General features: G+C 40.0%; 2 protein-coding genes across 2 annotated transcripts; both read left to right on the top strand.

Annotated features, from left to right (window-relative positions):
• Positions 1-1,613: 1,613 nt before the first annotated feature.
• LOC138968613 (uncharacterized) lies at positions 1,614-10,592 on the top strand. The gene is made up of 5 exons (XM_070341208.1): positions 1,614-2,355; positions 2,849-2,909; positions 4,521-4,601; positions 5,043-5,126; positions 10,367-10,592. The coding sequence occupies exons 1-5, from the start codon at positions 2,254-2,256 to the stop codon at positions 10,441-10,443; spliced, it is 405 nt and encodes a 134-aa protein (XP_070197309.1). The 5' UTR covers positions 1,614-2,253; the 3' UTR covers positions 10,444-10,592.
• On the top strand, positions 10,456-22,437 carry LOC138968612 (uncharacterized). The gene is made up of 7 exons (XM_070341207.1): positions 10,456-10,592; positions 11,304-11,399; positions 13,196-13,453; positions 14,290-14,623; positions 15,705-15,758; positions 17,343-17,390; positions 21,098-22,437. Exons 3-7 carry the CDS (start codon positions 13,205-13,207, stop codon positions 21,298-21,300), a joined length of 888 nt encoding a protein of 295 aa, XP_070197308.1. The 5' UTR covers positions 10,456-10,592; positions 11,304-11,399; positions 13,196-13,204; the 3' UTR covers positions 21,301-22,437.
• Positions 22,438-23,274: the final 837 nt, after the last annotated feature.

Here is a 23,274-nt window from a genome sequence, read left to right as displayed (position 1 = left end):
CCAAGAAAAGTGTACAGTGTTTCACCCACTTTCCCGAAAATATATGTATCTGTGTTAAAATTGTCAAAATGGAGTTCCAACTTATCATCAGTGATCAGACATAATTATGTAGATAGATGATCAATGTAGGCTATATTATATCTCTGTTATCATGCACTACTGACTCAACAACACAAATACTTGCTGAATATAATATCTCTATTTGAAAGCATATCCAAAGGAACCTTTTGTCTCTGTTGATAAATATCGAAGTTCATTGCATTATCTTTACTCTAGACTTGTATTCAGTTTCTCTGTCAGAGCGGCAAAGTATCGTCTGCTACAGACACCGACCCAGCAGTAAGAAAGCATAGGCTCTAGCTGAATACATTTTATTTTTTTCTCGTCAAAAGTAGAAAATACATTCATTCGTAAAGAAGAACTAGGGTTTAGATGAAAAGGTTAGTCAGTGTAATATCATATATATATACCAATAGATTAAGGAAGATTTTTCAAGAAAGTGCCGATTGTGTTTTTTGTGGTTAGGCCTATCTTTTATCGCGAGTTCCGACAGTAGCGGCTCGGTTACTGCGGACCAGCATAACTGAGTTCACACAGAACTATTCTCAGCTGCACTCAACATGGAAAAAACCCTGTGTTAATTGTTTCAAGACAACCACATTTTGTAACACTACTTTGAAACTTCTGCTTCTTGTCATCATTATAATCATTGCAAGGGCTCCAGGAACTGAGAAATGTTAAACACACTTAAAACCACGTAAATGTTACAGGAAGGCGCCTTTACCGCCTATGCATGGTGCCACAGATTTCAGCAGCATGCCGTGACCTTGCAAGGCGGAGCATCGAAATTTGCGCGGAATATTCAAAAAGCTTAAACCACACTCACTTTTTTTTCTTGAAAACAGCATAAATATTGTTTTAAGCGTAATAAGTTTAATCTGTATGTATGCTGGAGGTGTAAATGCACTAACATGCATATTTTGTTGCTTGTAAGATGTAGTGTTCACTTACAAAACTTTGACAAGTTTGGTCTTTCGGTTGGCGGTGTAATGTGATTCTTATGTACCGGTTCGACATGTAGGAAACAGCAGTATTTAACTGATTTCTTCCGCATTGAATGTTTCTTTGTGCAATCAGTATAGAAGATTGCAGAGAGTGTATTCTGATGATTTAAAATGTGTGTATTATTATTAAGCAGCCCTGATAGTACTGACTATGTCTCTTTCTACTAAACTGACTCAGTGTGTGACTTCTTAACTGTGCACATTTTCAGCCAGAAATTCATTTCTCTTCCTTGTCTTGCTTGCAAATTTGTTCTTTCTTGGCCGAGCGATAACATAAACACTCCTGCCAAGGGTTGTGTTCTGCGATGTTTTAGAGCTCGGAAAGGCAGCAGAGGGCTTGTCATCAGCTTTCCCTAAATGGATTGCTTGAGGGCTAATAAGGAAGGGATACTGCTATATCAGTGGTGGTTGTTGACATCTTGTATATATACAGCTTGCTGAATCCTAATGCATGGGCCAAAGAAGGAAACTCGGCTCCACTGATTTGATATGAAAATTCGAAATGACGTAATTGGCTTAGCCATCACGTTATTGCAACAAATTTCGAACCCAAATTAAAGTGTCATTTCATTAAAACTTTATAATCCAGTCACAAGGCCGTTTACTAACGATCAAGATCGCCGTTTGGATTTCACTATTCAATTTTACAGGGATAAGACATAACTAGACATAAGATCATCGTTATTGTGCATACAATTAAACAATGGAATCGAAAGTGGTCATAAGTTCATCTGCTCTTAAAACAACCAAACAACATATGACAACAGCCTTAAAAAACTAAAATAAGAACAATAAAACAAACAAAAACACGTGACCGCCGCTCAAATAATTATGGTCGTAAACATGATATTCTGAAAGTTGTGTCTGGAGCAGAAGAGTGACAATGCCGTTAAAACTTATTTAATATGCAGGTATAATAGGAGCGAACGGTACTGGTAACACTTTTGGTTCGCATTCTCAATTGGTGCGTTACTTGAAAAGCATGTTGAGCGCACAACGAAAGTACAGTTTGCTTTAGTCTGGCGTCTGTGTAAACTTGTGTGTTCCAAAATGTTAGAACTGCTTTTTTCGTGAGAGATTTAAATCGTTCTGTTAACCGTTTGAGGCAGACTGTGAAGAAATATACTAACATGGTTTCCACTGGTACACAGCTGTGGAGAATATATATAATCCATATGCTAATTGTTCAATGCATGTTGTTTCAGATCAAGCTGGTCAACCTGTTGTTGCATCACAGCCAGCAAAGCAGAGTCTACAACCATCAGTAAGACATCAAAACTGTGCTTCTATGGTTAGTGCTTTTAATTATGTCATTTGACTTATACATTTTAGTGCATATATATGCCAACTATATCCTAAGTACAAGGTATGACACTGTTAGTGTTAGCAATACTTTAATAAATATGCCTGAATGTTTGACTATCTTTTTTCTAATAAGAAAAGTCTGCCAAGTCACTGGCAAGTTGTAGCGAGTCGAGCAGTTCTCAACTCAGTTTTCAAGTTACTGCTAAATTTGTCTTTAGAAACTTTTTGAGGCCATTTATATAGCAGACTTTCAGCAGACTTGGCCCCTAGCAACTCAAGAACAAGTTAAAAATGGGCGAAAAGTTGTTTAAAAGTCTGCAAAGCTAACAACACAAACCCATCAATTATATGGCACGAGAGACTGGTTTAGATCTTTTTTGCCTTTAGATTAGTGCTGTTGGTGTAGAATCACCAAATATGTTTGTTTTTCTCAGGGAAACATAAATGAGACCTGACGCATAATCCTTGTTGGTTTTTAGGTTGGGTTGCCTGCTGAGCAGTCCCCCACTGAGGATTTGACTATTCCGCATGCGGATAAAGGTGATTATTTATTTTCAGTCAGGTAGTCTATACCGTTACGATGGTTACCAAGACTTTTTTCTATTCAGCTAGGGAGTGTTGTTGCGTTTGTGCTTTCTGTGTGATTGCTGCTTCCAGGGGTTATGTAATTAAACGGTGCTGAACTGGTTTGAAGATGTGTTATTGACAAAAAGCCTGATTGCTTGACATTAGGAATAAATCTCTACAAATTTAACCCTTCGTGCACTTCAGCCCAGAGCCCTAGCTTTGATTGGTTAAAATGTCAAACAAATCAAACACCGTTTCCCACCCAGTTGGGCACTTTACTTTTGGTGCAATTCTTTTTCAAGTTTTGTGTCTGATTTAATCACATGTTAAAATCACTCTCTTACACAGCATTATGCAATGGGAATGTAAGACAGTTAGATGCATGGAAGTAATAAAATCTGTTGATTTTCTTACTGTGAGAACGATCTTGTGGACACAATAATTATCTCTGACAAGAGATTTTGATGTAATAAGCATCATTCCCCTTGGACACATACAAAATTGCTAAGTCAAAATTGTTTGCATGTTCACTTTTGACTTGCCTGCCTGAATAACGTGTCTGTTCGGCCGGCCGTGAACAAAAAACTTAACTATGAGGTTATCTCGGATGTTTTTCAAGCTAGATTTTGCACACTTTTAGGGTTTGATCTTCAGTAATGACCTCACTTTCTACCCCACCTATGTTGACAAAGTTTTTTTTTATAGCCGAGACCAGCCTGAGCGGATATATCCGTACCTGGTCATATAGAGCCATATGAGTGGGTACGGATATATCCCTACCTGGGAGACAATGAGTTAAACTTTGTCAAATATTGGGGCCACAGCGGGGTTATAGAAATTACACGTTGAGGTTATCTCAGATGGTTTTAAAGTTATACTTTTAAAACTGTCCACACTTGTAGGGTTTGATTATATCCCACCTTGACCTAAGATTGATTGGCCCTCGTCAAGTTTTGAGGACACTGGGGTTTTTGATTCATAAAACATATCAGGCGTCTTTGAAGCTAGAGTTTTCCAATTTCAAGGGTTTAATAATCTGCCATCATGACCCTAATTTGGTTGACCCCATCTCCCCCCCCCCCCTTCCCCCTTTTGCAAAAGTTGGCATCACAGGGGGGGGGGTTATGTTCATGAAAAGTTAAAAATGGGGTTATTTCAGATGTCCTGAGAGCAAAACCCGCATAATGTCACACAATTTCAAAATGAAGAGTATGTTGCGTATTATGCTAGTGATGGTTGTGGAAACAAGTGTTTACCTCACTATCACAGACATTGACAGATGCTTGTTTGAAAGAATGATAACTCAACTTGATCACATTCTAAAAGTAGAGCCTGGATGCTCTCAGCAAAATGGTTTATTTGGGGTAACTGTAGTAAATCTAAAAAGAAGTAACTTCTGAAAACAATGCAACTTACCATATCAGCCTGGGTGTTGATTATGTGCATGTACCGGTATGCATGTCGGGGAATTAGCTTGACCCACATGGAAAAAACCCCAACTGTATCTGAGGTAGTGGGCAACGACTATTTTTTGAGGGGGGATTGTACTTTAAATCAAGATTTCTAACTTGATTCTGTTTCCAGATGCTGATTCTGAACTCGATGCTCAATTTGAATACTCTGACGTTTCTGATGATGACAACAAAGTCCCTCTCAACGTGACAGGTAGGTCCTATGCACAACTAAGCAGGCAGCTACCCTGCGATTTAAGTGGGAATTTCAGTATGGCAATAGCACACAATATTTCTTGTCTATTTTTTTCAAAGAAACTAGTTTCTGTGTGTGTTGTTTTGCTTGAATAATTGGATATCTACCATATATAGTACTTTCAGGACTGTAAGGTGCTACTGTTTTCCCCAATTTGGACCCCTGTGCCTTATTCAGTTATTGATCTCTTTACCTAGTGTATGGCCAAAGAAGGGAACACTTGTATGCACATCCCTTTACAAAGATACGCAAGCAACATTCTCTCTCAAGTGATATGCATTGTCTATGAACTAGGGAAGGCAGCTGGTCTCACCTCAAAATGTCAGTTACAGAAAGATTCAGTTAAATGCACAGCATTGTGCTTTAAATTTAGATATCTGACCTGATTTCTGTTTTCAGATGATGATTCTGATGATACAGTTGAAGATGTCCACGACTTCCACTTTTTGGATGATTGCGCCGAAGACTCTACCAACGTGACAGGTAGGTCCTATGCCCCACAAAACAAGCAGCTACCTTGCAATCTAGGAGGGAATTCTGCATGGTAATGGGAGGCAGAACCAAAGTTTGGGTGGTTAATGGATTGCGAAACAAAAACTGAATTGTTAGTGGTTGCCATCATGGCCACATATTTCTCTATCTGTTTCTTGTTTCACTTCATGTGTTGTAGTGGCACAGAGACATGTTTACCATCTTATGTCTCATGAGAGCATCAGTATTCTAAGCAGATGATGAAGGTACAGTGTACTGGTCTGTTTCCTCAATCCAAAATAATTTTTTCTTTGATGAGTGATTCTGAAACATTTGCACTTTTTTTTTCAAGTTTTGCTGCGGAAGAAGGAAAGAAATTTGGCGGAAAGAGAGTATCCTTTTTCAAGAGAATTACTACTGCTCCCCCACATACAGTGGTACTCCCCATGTAAGACCTCCAAAAATCTGACAAATTTAGGTCTTAAAAGGGGGGGGGGGGGGTGTCTTACATGGGGGGTGAGGTAAGGTCATAAAAAGACAGTGAGAGAGAAAAAGTCAGTGACAGAGAGAAGCGGTAAAATCGTCATGTCCAAGAATCACTGACTCCATCACGGCTTTTTCTTGGATGAGTCTTCCTGTGATGGGTATGTTGCGTCGACGTGCATCACAAAACCAACTCCAAACGCGTTCGTTGAGGTCACCATAAATACATTTCCTTGCCTTGGAGTATTTGCGGTCACAATTTTCGCCGGTCTCCCATCGATTGACCACGTTTTCTTGGTCGCTGACGATCGATTGAATCTGAGTTTTTCTTACCTCAAACGACCGCGCGATCGAAATTGCCGTTTCGCCCTTACGGCTCCGTTTCACCACTTCCATCCTCTGTTCCAGAGTCAAAATTTTCCTCTTCTTTCCGCGCGATTGAGCGTTTGAAATTGAAGGAGAGTTCGAGTCGAAGAAGAAGATCGTTGATGCTCGCACGTGTCAGAGACATGGATAGAAGAGATGCGAAGCGCTGTCTTCCCGCTTGCGTTATCCTCGCCTACGGCAGGGGCAAGTAATCCTCCCACTAGCGCCAAGCTGGCAATTGTTCGCGTACTCTTCGCCTACGACAGGGGCAAGTAATCCTCCCATGACTGGCGCCAAGCTGGCAATTGTTTTGTTTTTTGAGTCACTTGAGAAAAAGTGACTCTATGTAATCGGTCAGTGTTAGTCTGTCCGGCCGGCCGTCCGGCCGGCCGTCCGGCCGGCCGGCCGTCCGTAGACACCACCTTAACGTTGGACTTTTCTCGGAAACTATCAAAGCGATCGGGCTCATATTTTGTTTAGTCGTGACCTCCAATGACCTCTACACTTTAACGATGGTTTCGTTGACCTTTGACCTTTTTCAAGGTCACAGGTCAGCGTCAAAGGAAAAATTAGACATTTTATATCTTTGACAAAGTTCATCGGATGTGATTGAAACTTTGTAGGATTATTCTTTACATCAAAGTATTTACATCTGTAGCCTTTTACGAACGTTATCAGAAAAACAAGGGAGATAACTAGCCTTTTCTGTTCGGCAACACACAACTTAACGTTGGGCTTTTCTCGGAAACTATAAAAGTGACCGGGCTCAAATTTTATGTGAACGTGACTCATTGGGTTGTGAATAGCAATTTCTTCCTGTCCATCTGATGCCTCATATAATATTCAGAACTGCGAAAGTGACTCGATCGAGCGTTTGCTCTTCTTGTTTTTTAAAGAGTTATAACTGTTTCATAGAAAATCATAGATAATAAAACATGCAAAATGTTGATTATTTGCACTCAAGAGAAACAGAAAATCACAAGAAGAAGACTATTGCATTATTTGGTGATTAGAAGATGAATCCTAAAGTAAGCAATTTCGCTCATTTCTCCTTAAAAACTTTGTATCCACACGCCAGTGTATGTGCGAGAACCACTTGAGTGAGACTTATAAGCATCAAATTTAATTACAGCGCGTCAAAAATTATACAAACAGATTAATGTATACACCAGTAATGCATTTGCCAGTCAAGGGAAAGCAAAGTTTCGCACAAAAGAAAATATTAGCTCCCAAACATTGCCTCCACGCACAATGGACTTATAAACAATGGCCGCAAGAACCGAAGGAACCGTTTTTGACTCACTTCGGGAAGCCAATCCTCTCAAATGCATTCGTGTGCACACTATTGAAGCTACAGAATATGAATCAAGTTTACTTACCACTGATATCTCGTCTGAAGCTGGATATATCCAAAGAAATATGACAGAAAAGCACTTCAAATCAGTGTCAGAGAGCAAGCGAACAACAACTTAGTACGGGATGGCGCGAGGTCACGCTGACCGAGCGCGGCCCGCGTAGCCTAAGAGTTCACGCGAGCGGCCCTCGCTTCGCATCTCTGTATGTATGTCTCTGCACGTGTGTTTGTTGATTTTTCGAAAGGAAGTGGACAAAGAAAAGGGCATGTTGGGATCGTAAAATTGTGAACGCCGGACATGCGCAATCGAGACCTAAACGCGTCGTCTGTTATATTTCCGGCCGAGTAATTTTTGCGATCTTTTTTCAGAGATTCAAGCAAAACGTTACGATTTTTTGTTAGGTTTTGATTTGAAAATGTCGTTACAAGGTCGCAAATTGTAACAACTAGTCAGTCGCAAATCGGGTTCTGGGGGGAGTCGGCCATGGGGGGTGATTTATATAGCAAAACTAATCCGTCAGCAAGAATGAGGTCTGAGAAGGGAGAGGGTCTCTGATGGGGGGGTCGTTTGTCGGGAGTACCACTGTACTCGATGCCTTACCAAAACACAACCAGGCATGTACTCAACAGTCTCTGGTACAGGGCATTGTCTGCACAGCTGATTATATTGCCTGCAGGGACTTACTTTTTTTTTGAAATAACTCATGCCAAAAACATAGAGGCAAGCTTATTAAGCATGGACAAGAGACGCAATGCTGCTGATTGGGTAAGACCTGCCATCTGAGCTGTTGGGCCCCAAGAGTGCAGACGTGTACGTGAGCAAGAAACGTACGGCGGCTCCCATTAGAAAACAACTGCATCAAAGCAAAAATCTTCATTTAGCAAGTTTTTCCATTTCTATGTCAGAGGGGCTTTATTGATCCCATATCTTGACTGTGTTTTACGCCTTGTCTTCAGCTGAGTGTAACGAACTCGTTCTCATCAAATAAGAACCGTTTTGCTACACATAAAGCACAGCCAATGCACAGATGATTTGAAAGCACTTTGCAATTAGTTTGTAATTACATCTGAGTGTAAGTCAGTTTATTGTTACTTTCACATGAAAGATAATGGTGTACTATGTAAGGAGCCGTTTTCTTTGGCAAATTGGATCTCTAAAACCCTTTGGGCAGATTTGATGTGGAGAAACATGTACTACCCACAGAGCTGCCAACTGCTAAAATTTTGACGTAGAATGCTACGATTTTGCTGTAATTGTTACGCTAAACTCTACGCTACGTTCAAACACAAAATGACAGGCATGCAAAATGTTCAATCATCGCTCGACAATCAACAATGAACATAGCACAAGTAGCCGAGTACCAATGGTTGCGAACCAGTCTGTTATGATTGATTGAGGTTGTCCACGTGACTTGATTTGCCAATCGTGAATTTCGTTGCAAGCATTTGCCTTTCCGGTGTCTCTCTGGGCCAATTGCGAATTTGATTAGAATGCACGATGCACTTGTAAAGTCGTACTGTATTAGGGCTTCTGATATTTTACCAGGTAAGGGAACAATTTTACTAGCCAATGCAACTACAGGCTTTTAACCAAAAGTATGACGTCTTACTGGCACCAAAACAATATATTCGTAATTGACCTGTGAAAGTGACTAATTTTCACGCAAAAATTAAATTAAACGTTTTAATTACTCATTTTCACATGTTAATTACTATTTTAAGTGTTAATGTCTAATTTTCAGTTTTGGCTCGCCTCCTGATGGCTTACTAGCGTCAAAACAAAAATTTCATGCGTTAATTACTAATTTTCATGTGCCTTGTGACTGTGGAGGTTCAATGCGCATGCGCGACTGTTACACCGGCCAGAGCGAAAATCCTTCGATTTAATACTTTTCTGGTCCACAGTTCTTTAATCCGATGCAAATTAACAATAAGAGCTGAACGCATGTGTAGATAACAGTGACATACAACTGTGTGTCCGACAACTTGTTGAATAACGAATTCTATCGAAAGACATTTGTGAAAGTGTGTTAGCCTAGACCGAACAGATCAGTCTGCTAGTGGTCGGACCTTTAGCACAAGTCCGGCCACACGCCATTTTTCCTCTCTCGATTCGAACATTTTCGGATCAATTGTCTTTCACTAATACACTACAAAGCAGATGTATGAGTGTAGTAGTGGAAATGAATATGAGGCACACCTGTCTGCCTGACAACTTGTCGAATAAGGAATTATATTGAAAGATATGTGAAAGTGTGTGACCACAGCTGATCAAAAGTCCGTCTGCTAAAAGCAGCTTCGATTCGAAAGTTTTTGGGGTGTATTATTTCTTTTAAGTTACCCAAAAACAACGTTAAGGAAAGCGCTATTGCTGAAAACTGACATGCATCTTCCCTACGGATAACTTGCTCGATAAGGCCTTCTATTAAAAGATATTTCAGAAATATTGTGAGAGTGATGTTTGACGGACGTTGTAGCCTCTCAGAGACTCTTAAAGTCTGACTACTGTGACCGAAAACGAGGCAAAATTAAAAATAAGTAATTAACACTGTTATTTACTAATTTTCACGGGAAAATGGTAACCTTAGGTTCTGGCACTAGTAAGCCGTCATACAAAACCGTTTTGGTATTCATATCTTTTTGGTTTGTTTGTTTGTTTGCCGACCACGAAGGGCCATATCAGGGCGGTGCTGCTTTGACATATAACGTGCGCCACACACAAGACAGAAGTCGTAGCACAGGCTTCATGTCTCACCCAGTCACATTATTCTGACACCGGACCAACCAGTCCTAGCACTAACCCCATAATGCCAGACGCCAGGCGGAGCAGCCACTAGATTGCCAATTTTAAAGTCTTAGGTATGACCCAGCCGGGGTTCGAACCCACGACCTCCCGATCACGGGCCTTGGTCAATAAATATGAAACAAAAGACGATATGCTCCCCCTCGGACCGACAAAGAAGCTGGTCTGTCAACAACCCATCAAACATCTTATAATGTCCTCTTGCATGTATAGAACATTTGTGTATTCTTTGAATTAATATTTCAGGTGTGCTGAAGCTCTTCAAGGAGCTGAAATTAAAGCTTGCCAAACTGGTCAAGACGCATCCCAATTTCAACATCTGATGGCCACCAGTTGGGGGATGGATGTGGGACACCGCGCGGCACTGCAAATCAAGGAGACAAAAATCACAAAAACGGCAGAGATCCCACTAACATCTGACATTCGAATTTTGTGTGAAAGTTTGAGGGAGAAAATCAAGAGTTTGACAAAAGTAAGTTGTGCTACTTGTTTGTAAGTTGTGGTAAAGAAGTGTTGTGGTGGTTGAGGATGGGGGTAGGGAGAGGATGTTGTGGTGGCAAGTTGAATGTGTAGGGTGTTCTTAATCTTAATATTGGACAATAAATGGTCTCAAATGGGTTAATAGTGGGTCAATATATATTTCTTGAATGTGTTTTATAAAGCTCACGCAGAAAAATAATTAGTTTATCCTGGCTCTGGTGTGCATGATTTTGGAAAAAGGGTGTCATATACTCACACTTCATAACATACAGACCAGAGTTACAGCGCTGAAAGTTGCAAGTATTTACTTGCCATGGCAAGTGCAAACATGTTACTGGCGAGTAGAAATGGTAATCTACTTGTCAAATGTGAGTAAATGCTGAATCAAATTGTTGATTGGGTCAGTAAAGTTTGTTCTCTGGCTTATAAATTTTTAAAAGTGCACTATTTTTTGGACTTTCAGGGCTTTGAGTAACTTCCACCTTGATGTCTGAAACATTATTTAATTCTGGATTGTGCCCCAAATAAAAAATAAAATTCTAAATGTAAAGATAACATGAAGTTTCAGCCAAATCAAAAACAAATCGGCGATTGGGCGAAGGGCCGATCCAAACGACACCCCTGACTACTATTCATGATTTTATGTATTTTGAAAGGGATCATGTCATTTTGCTGATTGATTGTGTTGTTTTTTTCTTCCAAGAAAATCAAAACGGGAGTATCAGCGGAATTGTGGAGAAGACTTGCGGAGGTTGTTCTGGCATACATCATCATTTTCAACAGAAGATGACCGACAGAGGTTAGTATACAAGGCTGTTCCACTTTATCAGTGAAAAACCAAATTTCCACTCTGTAAACTGCCTTTAGAATAATTTTTCATCACAAAAGCGATCTTTGGAATTTCCTGACGTAGTGCCGAAGAATTCATGCATCAACTTACGTCAAGTGTTCGACGTCATCACTTCGCATACCTTATGGCCTTGGTATTTCGTTGTCCTTCATATTTTCTACTTGTAAAATGACCCACAAAGCTAACCGAGACTAGTTGAAGCTGTATCAATGTGCCTTGCCAGCAGGTTGTTAATTACCAGTAATTTTTAATGAGTTGGGGCATTCTAACCAATCACAGGATCTGTTTCATTAAAACGTCAACTTGATTGAATTACAATTATGATTCTTGTTGAAAAAAAAGGAATTTCCTTTTAAAATGTGGTGGATATTGATAAGTATGTCAGTGGGAGGAGGCTGGAGGTTGTGCCAGTTTAAATATGTCAAATAATTTTAGGTTTGAAGTAAATTATGGTCACATAAGTTTTCTTTAACATTATTTTATGAAGCTGAAACAGCTTTTTTTTCCCCTTCCTCTAAAAGGTAAGATGGTTCAGGAAGGTGTCAAAATGGAAGAGCGCTGGTTCTGTGCGATGCTTAGTTCTCGAGATAGGTGTGACCACATCAACACGGTGGCCTAGTGGTAAGGCGTTCGCCCAGTGAGCGGGAGGTCGTAGGTTCGAACCCCAGCTGGGTCATACCTAAGACTTTAAAATTGAAGTGGCTGCTCCGCATGGCATCTGGCATTATGGGTTTAGTGCTAGCCCGGTTGGTCCGGTGTCAGAATAATGTGACTGGAAGAGACAAGAAGCCTGTGCTGCGACTTATGTCTTGTGTGTGGTGCAACGTTAAATGTCAAAGCAGCACCACCCTGATATAACCCTTCGTGGTCGACTGGGCGTTAAGCAAACAAACAAACAAACAACAATTTATATTTGCGTTATCAAAGATCTTTCCTGTTCAAATCAGTGTCATTGCCCAGTTCTGTGTGCTATGGTTGTTTGACTTACTTGACAAGTTGAGATAAAGAATTACATTTTATTTTTGAGAAGCAAAGAAAGCGTAGAGAAGTATGTTTCTGTCCTGCAAGACTTTATGACCAATGACTTTTCCCTTGGAAAAATATGAAGATGTCTGCTTTTCGTCTGCTTTAAAGGTTGGGAGATTTTACAGCGCACACGGCAAAATGCAAGTTGTGTTGGACAAGAATGTTGTTATTCTTCTTTCTTCGATGAACCTTAGATTTGTTCTTGGCCATATTTTCGAGCTGTGCATTATTATAATGACGAGAAAAACAGGTTTAAACACATTCGTTAAGGAACGATGATCATTTGCTCTGGAACTGCAATGCAGTTTGCTAAAACAAAAAAATCTGGCTCAGTATACGGGAACAGGCTAGTAGTGTCATATTTTTTTTAATGGGTTTGGAAGAACTGCTCCTAATTTACATAGCACTCCGGCCCTGTTCTTTTTTTGTCACCCCCAAAACCGTTATTTGTTTTGGGCAGCATTAACAGGGGCAACGAAGGCGAGTTGTGTGCAAGCATTTGCTTTTCTTGTTTTCTGATCAAACTATAGCTGTTTACCATCTAGGTTTTAGCACTGAGAAACTATTGCTTAACTTTTCACATTAGCATGCTTTGTAGAGACAGGCCAAACCTTACTACATATTGACTGCTTTTCAGTGTTGCTGCCTTAGTTTCAGTCTCAAATCTTGACTAGATATTATTTTGATAACGTTTCATATGATATGCTTTTTTTTTATAGACTGCAACTATGACGCTGAAAGACTTAGAACAAATTCACCAAGGCATGGACAGCCACACTAAAGAACTTCGGCTGACACAGGGGGAAGAACGTGTGCTGACAACCCATGCCAGGGTTATGCTGCGCGGGAAAAGGTCACGCCCTCTGCCAGTGATCCTGACACCTGAAGTCCAGGAAGCCGTGCACAGCCTTGTTGACTTTCGTCAAGCAGGAATGGTTGCATCGAGTAACCCTTTTGTGTTTGCCTTAAACAGCAAGGTAATAATAGTGCATGGCATTCAATTAGAACCTTTTCTTTCTCATTTTGTTTTGTTGGGAGGGGGAGGGGGGGTAAATAACATACAAATAGACAAATGAGTGCAATTTGCACTACATGACACCTGAAGAACATGGGAAAATATATATCAATAAGCAAGGGATAACATAGTAGGCTATAGAGCTTCATAGGTAAGCACGCTTTTCCTATTCTTTTTAACTTTCTGAGCATTTAATCCAAACATGACGTGTGTATGGTTTTTTGAATAACAGAATGATAAAATATAAGATGAAATCATATTTGGATCGATAGCAGATTTGTTTAATTTTAATGACATTTTTCAGATTTTAAGCCTCCAAAATTTCAATCAATTTGATCAAAAGAAAAATGAGGGCGTGACAGAACCTGCATTAACTTTCACTAAAATGCGGATATTACATTATCAAAGACACTTATTAAAAAAGATTTTTTTTTATCTGGGGATATTATCTGGCAGAACTTATATGGACAGTTTCATGAAGATCAGCCCCACATTTTCCTCGGAATGCATCTACACACACACACCTACACACACATAGCTGCCAACTGCTATGCTTTTGGCGTAGCATGCTATGTTTTAAGAGCAATTTCTACTCGAATCTAACGATTGCTATGCTGAAACAAATAATGACAAGCATGCAACAGTGCCCTCATTTTGCGAGATACTGATTTCTGCCTTCCACTCTGTGTGGCTGTCACAAAATGGGTAATCGTCTATACTGAAAGGTATAACAAAATGGCTTGACCTTATTTTAAACGGGTTCCTTACTCCTCTGTAATTTAGTACCTTCTTTTGTAGGGTTCAAATGGCTACATCAGAGGATCGGATGCCCTTCGTGTAACAGTGGACGAAGTAGCCGAGAAAATACAACACCCGGAAAGGCTACGCAGCACCAACCTCCATAAAGAAATCGCAACAACAGCCCAAGTGTTGGGACTAAATGACCAGGACTTCGAGGTCTTGTGCCGATGGATGGGCCACACAGAGGCGGTCCACCTTCGGCACTACCGACAAAATTTCCAGGGTCATCAGGTGACGCGGATGGCTCCTCTTCTATTTGCAATGGAAGAGGGGTCAGTCCCTCAACAGAAGGGAACAGCCCTGAAGGACATGACCTTCAGCCGAAACATTGGTAGGTACTCCTTATAATAAAAACTTGACCAAAAGAGTTATTGCAACCGATTTCACACCCAAATTAAAGCACTAATTCATGTGTATAGAACAGCACAATGATTGGGATTTTGAATGTTGCTTTCTTTAAAAGTTATGAGGCTTATCTTCTGAGCTGAAAAAAAATATTGGTCCCTTTCATTTCGTGTTAAGCGATCTCGACTGTAATTAAATACAGTCTTATTCTCTTAGACATCGACATATATACAAATGATCTTCATTGCTTTTAAATGCTTGATTAGACGTAAGACAAACAAGTATGGCCGGGAGGGAGGTTGTTTACATGATGGGAGCAACAGTTTGTTTACAAAACATCTCAAAAGTTTGATATTCACAGATTTGAAACCTGTCAGTTTGTCTTTTGTGTCAAATTCACAGTCTTCGGTCTTACTGTGTTTGACTTTTATTATTTTTTTTTTCCTTAAGAGTCGCAATACCTGAATGAGCGAGCTATTGCGATGGAGGAGGAGGTGGGAGGTTCAGTGTTTACATTTTCAACCGCACTGTGTTTATGAGGCTCAGGATTTTTTTTCGCAGTCCTTTTTCGTTTTGCAAAGTTTGGCTTGAAACCATTGCACACATCAGCCAATCAAAAAAAGGTCACCTATGTTTGGGTCATACCCCAAAACACTCATAGTGAAAAATGTTTTGCCAATTCCCATGGGGATTCCTTACCTTAAAAGAATCTCTTTTTTTTTTTTTACAAAATATGGTGGGTGTTGATTTTATCAGGCTAGTCACTGAGTGAGGTTTGTGGAATCCTCCTTTTAAGACCTACAAAACCCTGAGAACATCAGGTCTTAAAATGGGGTAAACTTACAGCTCTAGGTTATTGACAGAATATAATAGAAAACATGGATTTGAAAATGTCTGATCGGGGGTTGGAGGTCTTAGGGAGGGAGTCTTCTATGGGGTAAGGTTGGGTTAGGGATGGGCGGGGGTTACAAAGGCCAGTCGTGTGTGAGCATTTACTTTTTGTTTAACTGTCATTTTCCACCATGTTTGTGTTATTCTGTTATTCATTATAAATATTCATATTTCAGGTGACTCTGAAAGAAACAAAGACAACGAAGAAGGGGAAATCAGACAAGAGGAAGGTGGGTATTTATCTGAATCAGATAAAACAACGTGACTTCAATAATGTTTTAGATGACTAAACCTGCATTGCACAAAAATAGATTGATATCAAAGATGTATTAACATTACATCAGAAGTGTAAATGCTATCTTTTTAGTTTGATATGAATCAGTTTTATGATTGAACCAATTTGCCCTCAAACAAATTTGAACATACACATCGTTGTTTTTCTTTTTGTTCAAAGCTAACCAAACCCCAAAAGGCCAGAATTAATACTTGTTACATCTGCTGAACAGAACAGACGATTTGCATTTGGCACACACATTGTTTGTCGTGCTGTGATTTTTTTTATCAGTCTATTGATTCTCAGATCAGTCTTCTTTTTTTTAATGTCATGAAAGTAACAGTCATCAAAGTCAACAGTTAAAAGTATGCATGTATTAGCAGTGGTATTTATGTGATAGACATTGGTACCCTTTCTGGACCTTCTACAAAGTAGCTCAGTGAAGTGCAGTTTCTTTCTTTCTTTCTTTATTTGGTGTTAAACGTCGTTTTCAACCATTCAAGGTTATATCGCGACGGGGAAAGGGTGGGGAGATGGGATAGGGGAAAGGGAGGAGATGGGATAGAGCCACTTGTCAATTGTTTCTTGTTCACAAAAGCACTAATCAAAAAATTGCTCCAGGGGTTTGCAACGTAGGACAATATATGACCTTACTGGGAGAATGCAAGTTTCCAGTACAAAGGACTTAACATTTCTTACATACTGCTTGACTAAAATCTTTACAAAAATTGACTATATTCTATACAAGAAACACTTAACAAGGGTAAAAGGAGAAACAGAAGCGTTAGTGGCCTCTTACGACATGCAGGGGCAGACCTAGTTGTGGATAAGGGGGGGGTTCCAAATTGGAGCAGGGGTCCAGAGGCCGCTCAGGCCCCGGTGGGGTCCAGGGGCAGAGCCCTGGTGGGGGGTCTGGGGGGCCATGCCCCCCAGATGCTGAAGGAATTTTATTTGTTTAGGTCAATCGGAAGATAACAAGGTATCTATTCAGTAAATATTAAAAAAAACAAAAACAACCCGGATGGGGGGGGGTTCCGGGCACCCAGGAACCCCCCCCCCCCCCCCCACCTAGGTCTGCCCCTGACATGCTGGGTAGCATCGGGTAAATTCTTTCTCGTCCCAACCAATATGGGACTACCTCTAACCCGCGGGGGGTAGTGAAGTGCAGTTGATTTGGACATAAGAATATATAATTGCAATGAAGTGATATGAAGAAGATGCATGGCCAAACTTTAAAAAAAACACTGATTTCATAACTCCTAAACATTTGTTTGATTTCTGAGTATGTATGTGTGGTTTCAATCTTCTGTTGTCAAAATGTTGTACAAAGGCAATGTAAAATTGATATTGTAAAGTGAATAACTTTTGAATGACTTGATTAAGAATATTCCTCTGCCCAATTGTATTCTCAAAATCTAACACACTGGAATCTATCAAAAAATCTGGTCTTAAAAAGGAAGGAGTCTTAAAATAAATGTGTTCATTTATTGAGGTCTGAAAAATGAAAGTCTCACATGTTGAACATTTTTTTCTTCTACAGTTGATGATGCAGACCCAGTACCAGCAGTAGCAGGAAAATCCAACGAACGTATGTACTGCCTTGATAATAATAAGAAATGGCCATGCATACTACTCGCACAATATGCACCCCCACCCCCCCAAAAAAAACACCACCATAATTAATTGGTATGTGTCCTGCAAGGAGCTAAACCAGATCATAAGTGGTCATGGAAAGCACTTGTGCACCATTGTGCCAGTACTGATTTTTAGACTACAATAGCTAGTTTTCTTATATACTAATTGCAAAAGATAGTACAGGGGTACCTGCGATTGACTTGCCAGAAGTGTCCTTAAATTGAAGGTGGCCTGTCATGTTGACGGGTAATTTTGGTAGGGATAATAGACAAATGGACAACAGAAAGCGTCAGCACACTCTGGTTCACGTAAACTATCAGTTTCTGAAAAGACATTGCCAGGTTTTTGACTCACATGCGAAGCAAAAGTGAGTCTATGTACTCACCCGAGTCGTCCGTCCGTCCGTCCGTCCGGACGTCCGGACGTCCGTCCGGCCGTCCGGAAAACTTTAACGTTGGATATTTCTTGGACACTATTCAGTCTATTAGTACCAAATTTGGCAAGATGGTGTATGATGACAAGGCCCCAAAAAACATACATAGCATCTTGACCTTGCTTCAAGGTCAAGGTCGCAGGGGCCATAAATGTTGTCTAAAAAACAGCTATTTTTCACATTTTTCACATTTTCTCTGAAGTTTTTGAGATTGAATACCTCACCTATATATGATATATAGGGCAAAGTAAGCCCCATCTTTTGATACCAGTTTGGTTTACCTTGCTTCAAGGTCAAGGTCACAGGAGCTCTTCAAAGTTGGATTGTATACATATTTTGAAGTGACCTTGACCCTGAACTATGGAAGATAACTGTTTCAAACTTAAAAATTATGTGGGGCACATGTTATGCTTTCATCATGAGACAAATTTGGTCACATATGATCAAGGTCAAGGTCTCTTTGACCCTTATGAAATGTGACCAAAATAAGGTAGTGAACCACTAAAAGTGACCATATCTCATGGTAGAAAGAGCCAATAAGCACCATTGTACTTCCTATGTCTTGAATTAACAGCTTTGTGTTGCATGACCTTGGATGACCTTGACCTTGGGTCAAGGTCACATGTATTTTGGTAGGAAAAATGTGTAAAGCAGTTCTTAGTGTATGATGTCATTGCTAGGTTTAGGTCAAGCATGTGAGTCGTATGGGCTTTGCCCTTCTTGTTTACGCACAGTACAAACACCCTTTCATTTAAACACTCACCGCTTGCGAACATCCTAAGCACCCTCCGTAAAGAGCTAGCATTTTTTTAAATTTTATTTTTGCATGGCCTGCAGGATTGTCTAGTACCAAAATCAGACGCTTTTTGGCGCTAGTACTAAAATCTAAATAATAAATTATTGTAACACAAGCATTCATTAATCCTAAAAGATTTTTTTTTCACCAAAAAAAGATCAGTACAACTCGAAGTTTTGAAAAATTGACAAAAAGGGAGTCCGGAAGCATGTCACGCAAAGAAGTGTTTCCCGAAGCAGACGAATTTTTTGCATTGAACTTGCTTCTTTGAAGCCAAACTCCACCGATAAGTTTGTGTGACTCGCAGTCGTTGTTGCATTTTAGATTCAGAGTTATACAATAACGGTCTAATGCAGATAAAGCGAGTCGCATTGAAATCACAAACTGACGACTAGATTTGTGAGAAAAAAAAGGAAAGTTGATCACACCCCGGGGTCCACGATGGCTCAGGCGTTAGATAAACCATGCAAAAATAAATTCATTGAAAATTGCTGGCTCTTTACGTAAGGCACCTCAGATATTCTCAAGCGGTGAGTGTTCAAACAAAAGGGTGTTTGTACTGTGTGTCTTTGATGGTTTGCGGGAGGCTTACTGTGCCTTAAAAGGGATGTGGTCTCTCATCGGAGAGGCCACACATTGCAGGTACAACTCCACACACTTTTTAACTTTGTGACTTTCATTGCCGTGCACTGATACACTGAGCACAAAAAAGTTAAGGATATTTTTTTCAGTGGTATACCCCAGATGTTAAACAGCAGTTATTTGGTCAGAAATATACGTGTATTTGAAAATCAGTCTTTCTTCTGCTCAAAAATGTGTTTCTGGAATCTGAGCAATATCTGGGTATGATGTCACTGGTCTGTGACCACATCTACTCTCAAAAATTGTGCTTTTTGATGGCTTGATTCACTTTCAACCGTTGAAACAGTGACTTAAACTGAATGATATTTTACATTTTTTACATTCGAAAGTTTATTTGGTGTCTTGCCTAATGATTCATACAAATTTCGTTCAAATCTGTCGCGCTGTCAGGCTGATCTAGTGTGTAAAAGAGAGCGACCACAAAACTGAAAAACAGCAAAAAATCAATGGTTTTTATGGTGTTTTTGCTGGGTAGCTGCAGGCTCTCCAAATTTCACAGAACTTAACTTTTTGTGCTCAGTGCACATACAGCAGACTTGTGCTCTTCAATCTCTTTGTTTGTTTGTTTGCTTAATGCCCAGTCCACCACAAAGGGTTATGTATCGATTGGACATTGGATTTCCCTTCTTTGAGCCATGTGACGTCAGAGGCATACAAAACTTCATATTTTGGCGTTTCAGGTTGACCGAAACTTCAAAGGAACTACAAAACACACGTCATGTGCATGTGTGTGTGCTGTTCAATGTCAAAACAACAACAAAGTCAGTACATGACGTGTGTTTTATAGTTCCTTGGAAGTTTCGGTCAACCTGAAACGCCAAAATATGAAGCTTATGTGTTTGCTTGCATGTGTGTGTGTGCTCGTTCAATCGTTAAAACAACAACAAAGTCAGTACCTGAAAGGAATTCGATCGATACATAAATGTTATTTGCGTTTTTGACCAAAATATGATATTTTACACAGATCTCGACAGTCATTGTTCACCTCGACCGCTAGCGCGGTCTCGGAGAACAATGACTGTCTCGATCTGTGTAAAATGTCATATTTTGGTCAAAAACGCAAATAACGTATAATATCAGGGCGGTTGCTCTTCAGTGCAATGCACCATAAAAGAGGAGTCACACTACACAAATTCTAACCTGTCTTTGATGCAATTCATGGTCTCATTGATTTTTGGGTTGTTCTTGTTGATTATTTTATTTTATCATATTCGTTCCATTTCCTTGTATTAATACACACCCCACAAACTAATATTTAAATCCAACCAACATGTTTTTGTTTTTTTTACCTTTCTAATGCCCTCCAGCAAGAAATAGTGGACAGCGAGCTTTTCTTGCTTCCAAATTTATATTAATGAGCTAATTATAACATTTAATCATCATCAAAAACCTTGTCAATGCTTTCAATGTGTGTGTGATTCAGAAGTCGTTAGGTAATCTGGCAGTCATTAAAACAAGGTAGGGGTCAAATTAAAAGTTGCCACAGCGCTCCAAAAACTCAATAATGTTTGTTGCGTTTTGACAAAACGTGATCCAGATTCACTGAAGGGGGCCGGGGACTGAAAATAACCATTTTTTCATCTGTTGGGAGTCGTTTAGCTCTGTTAGCTGTATCATTCTGTCTTTGAAGGCCTGGGAAATATGTATTTTTGTCAGTATTGTTTTATTTTTTGTATTTTGTACGTTATTTTCTCCATGGAAGGTGTGATTTTTGGGGTGCTCATTTTTTGTAGTCTTTAGCATGTACAACAAAGGCATTTTGAGGAACAGCTGTCAATTTCTGTTTCAGGGAACTACAGCAAGTTCTTGAGAGAAGAAGAGAAGGCCGTGACAAAGCTTTTTCAAGCTTCCATTTTGGGAGGAAAGCTTCCAGGAAAGAAACAAATTTTGTTGGGCATTGCAAGCAGCCAAATACTGGAAGGGAGATCCTGGACCCAAATTAAAGATAAAGTGGCATATGAAAAAAACAAACACCTGAAGCACATGTTCTAAATTTAACTGTTACTTCCTACTGTAATATTAATTCCATTTCCCGCAGTTTCCTGTCACTTTGATGGAAGTTAAAAGAAATATTTTTGTCGACAAGCAAAGTGGTTCCCCCCCCCCCCCCCCCCCCCCCCAACACCCACCCGGTCATACACCTTTTTTTTTCTTTTCGTAAAGCACTTTGTTTTTGCTCCCACCCATGCAGTTGGAAAACCTTTTCAAATCTCTTGTGTTGTTTTTAACTTTTGCTCTAAAAATTTGGTATGACACAAATTTTGATTAATTAGAAAAAAAACAGTAAACACCAAGTTACAAAGACTTTTGGGCCACGCCCTTCTTCAGTGAAATGAATGTAAGCAAACAATGACGTAAATATTTGATGTGAAAATTGATTCGGATTATCACTTGATTATGTTTCATGATTTTTTTTCTGGTTTACCTTGTTTCTTTTTGGTGTAAATATGTGGACGTCTGCACTGACAGATGTCATGACAGCTGTCCTTTGTATGAGATTTTCTGGGTTGTGGATAACTCCCATTGATCATGACTTTTGTATGGACCATTGTAACTGTATTTGCTCTGTCCAGTAGGAAAACGTTTTCAAGTCTTCTTGTGTTGTCTTCTTGTGTTGTTTTAAACTTTTGCTCTAAAAATGTGGTTCCCATTGAACACCTCAGTACAGATTATGGTTTGCAAAATATATGTTGCTTACTTGATTCTTGAGAATTGTGTTTGTTTTCGCTCCCCCCGCGGGTTAGGGGGAGTCCCATATTGGTTGGGACGAGAAAGAATTTACCCGATGCTCCCCAGCATGTCGTAAGAGGCCACTAACGGATTCTGTTTCTCCTTTTACCCTTGTTAAGTGTTTCTTGTATAGAATATAGTCAATTTTTGTAAAGATTTTAGTCAAGCAGTATGTAAGAAATGTTAAGTCCTTTGTACTGGAAACTTGCATTCTCCAGGTCCCAGTAAGGTAATATATTGTACTACGTTGCAAGCCCCGGGAGAACATTTTTATTAGTGCTTTTGTGAACAAGAAACAATTGACAAGTGGCTCTATCCCATCTCTCCCCTTCCCCCTCCGCGATATAACCTTCGTGGTTGAAAACGACGTAAAACACCAAATAAAGAAAGAAAGTTTGATTTCGCCAAGTGAGGGTGTGTGACTGTGGCTGTGAGTGTGTTTGTGACAGTAAATTCAACACTATGAGTGACAAAGAACTGACGACTGTGTGTGGCAGGGAATAGGACACTTTGTGTCATTCGCCTGTAAGTGTGATCAATATATTTTGTAACCATCAAAAACAATTTCCCCTGAAATCAACACATCAACCTTTGCCGGATGCCGCTTTTGACTACACACGCCCGACGATGCGGGTTTGTCTGAACCCATACATTTGAAAGAGGGTTTTTACCGTTTATTTCTCTAATGACGATGCGGGTTTGTCTGAACCCATACATTTGAAAGAGGGTTTTTACCGTTTATTTCTCTAACGACGGGGTGGATTCAGGGAAACCCACAGCGCTACTTCAGTGGGTGCATCGAGTTTCTCCCTTCACCGACTTCTTGCAGGGGAGCGAGAGGGGGAGGGAGAGACTGAGAGAGACTGAGAGACTAAGAAGAGAGAGAGAGAGAGACTAAGAAAGAGAGAGAGAGAGAGAGAGAGAGACTAAGAAAGAGAGAGAGAGAGACTAAGAAAGAGAGAGAGAGACTAAGAAAGAGAGAGAGACTAAGAAAGAGAGAGACTAAGAAAGAGAGAGAGGGAGACTAAGAAAGAGAGAGAGGGAGACCAAGAAAAAAAGAGAGAGAGAGAGAGACTAAGAAAGAGAGAGAGAGAGACAAAGAAAGAGAGAGAGAGACTAAGAAAGAGAGAGAGAGAGACTAAGAAAGAGAGAGAGAGAGACTAAGAAAGAGAGAGAGAGAGACTAAGAAAGAGAGAGAGAGACTAAGAAAGAGAGAGAGAGAGACTGAGAAAGAGA

The sequence above is a fragment of the Littorina saxatilis genome, linkage group LG6, assembly GCF_037325665.1.
Source record: "Littorina saxatilis isolate snail1 linkage group LG6, US_GU_Lsax_2.0, whole genome shotgun sequence".
NCBI classification, from domain to species: Eukaryota; Metazoa; Mollusca; class Gastropoda; order Littorinimorpha; family Littorinidae; genus Littorina; species Littorina saxatilis.
The sequence above is the reverse complement of the archived record's forward strand: the minus strand, read 5'-3'. Positions and strand labels throughout refer to the sequence as shown.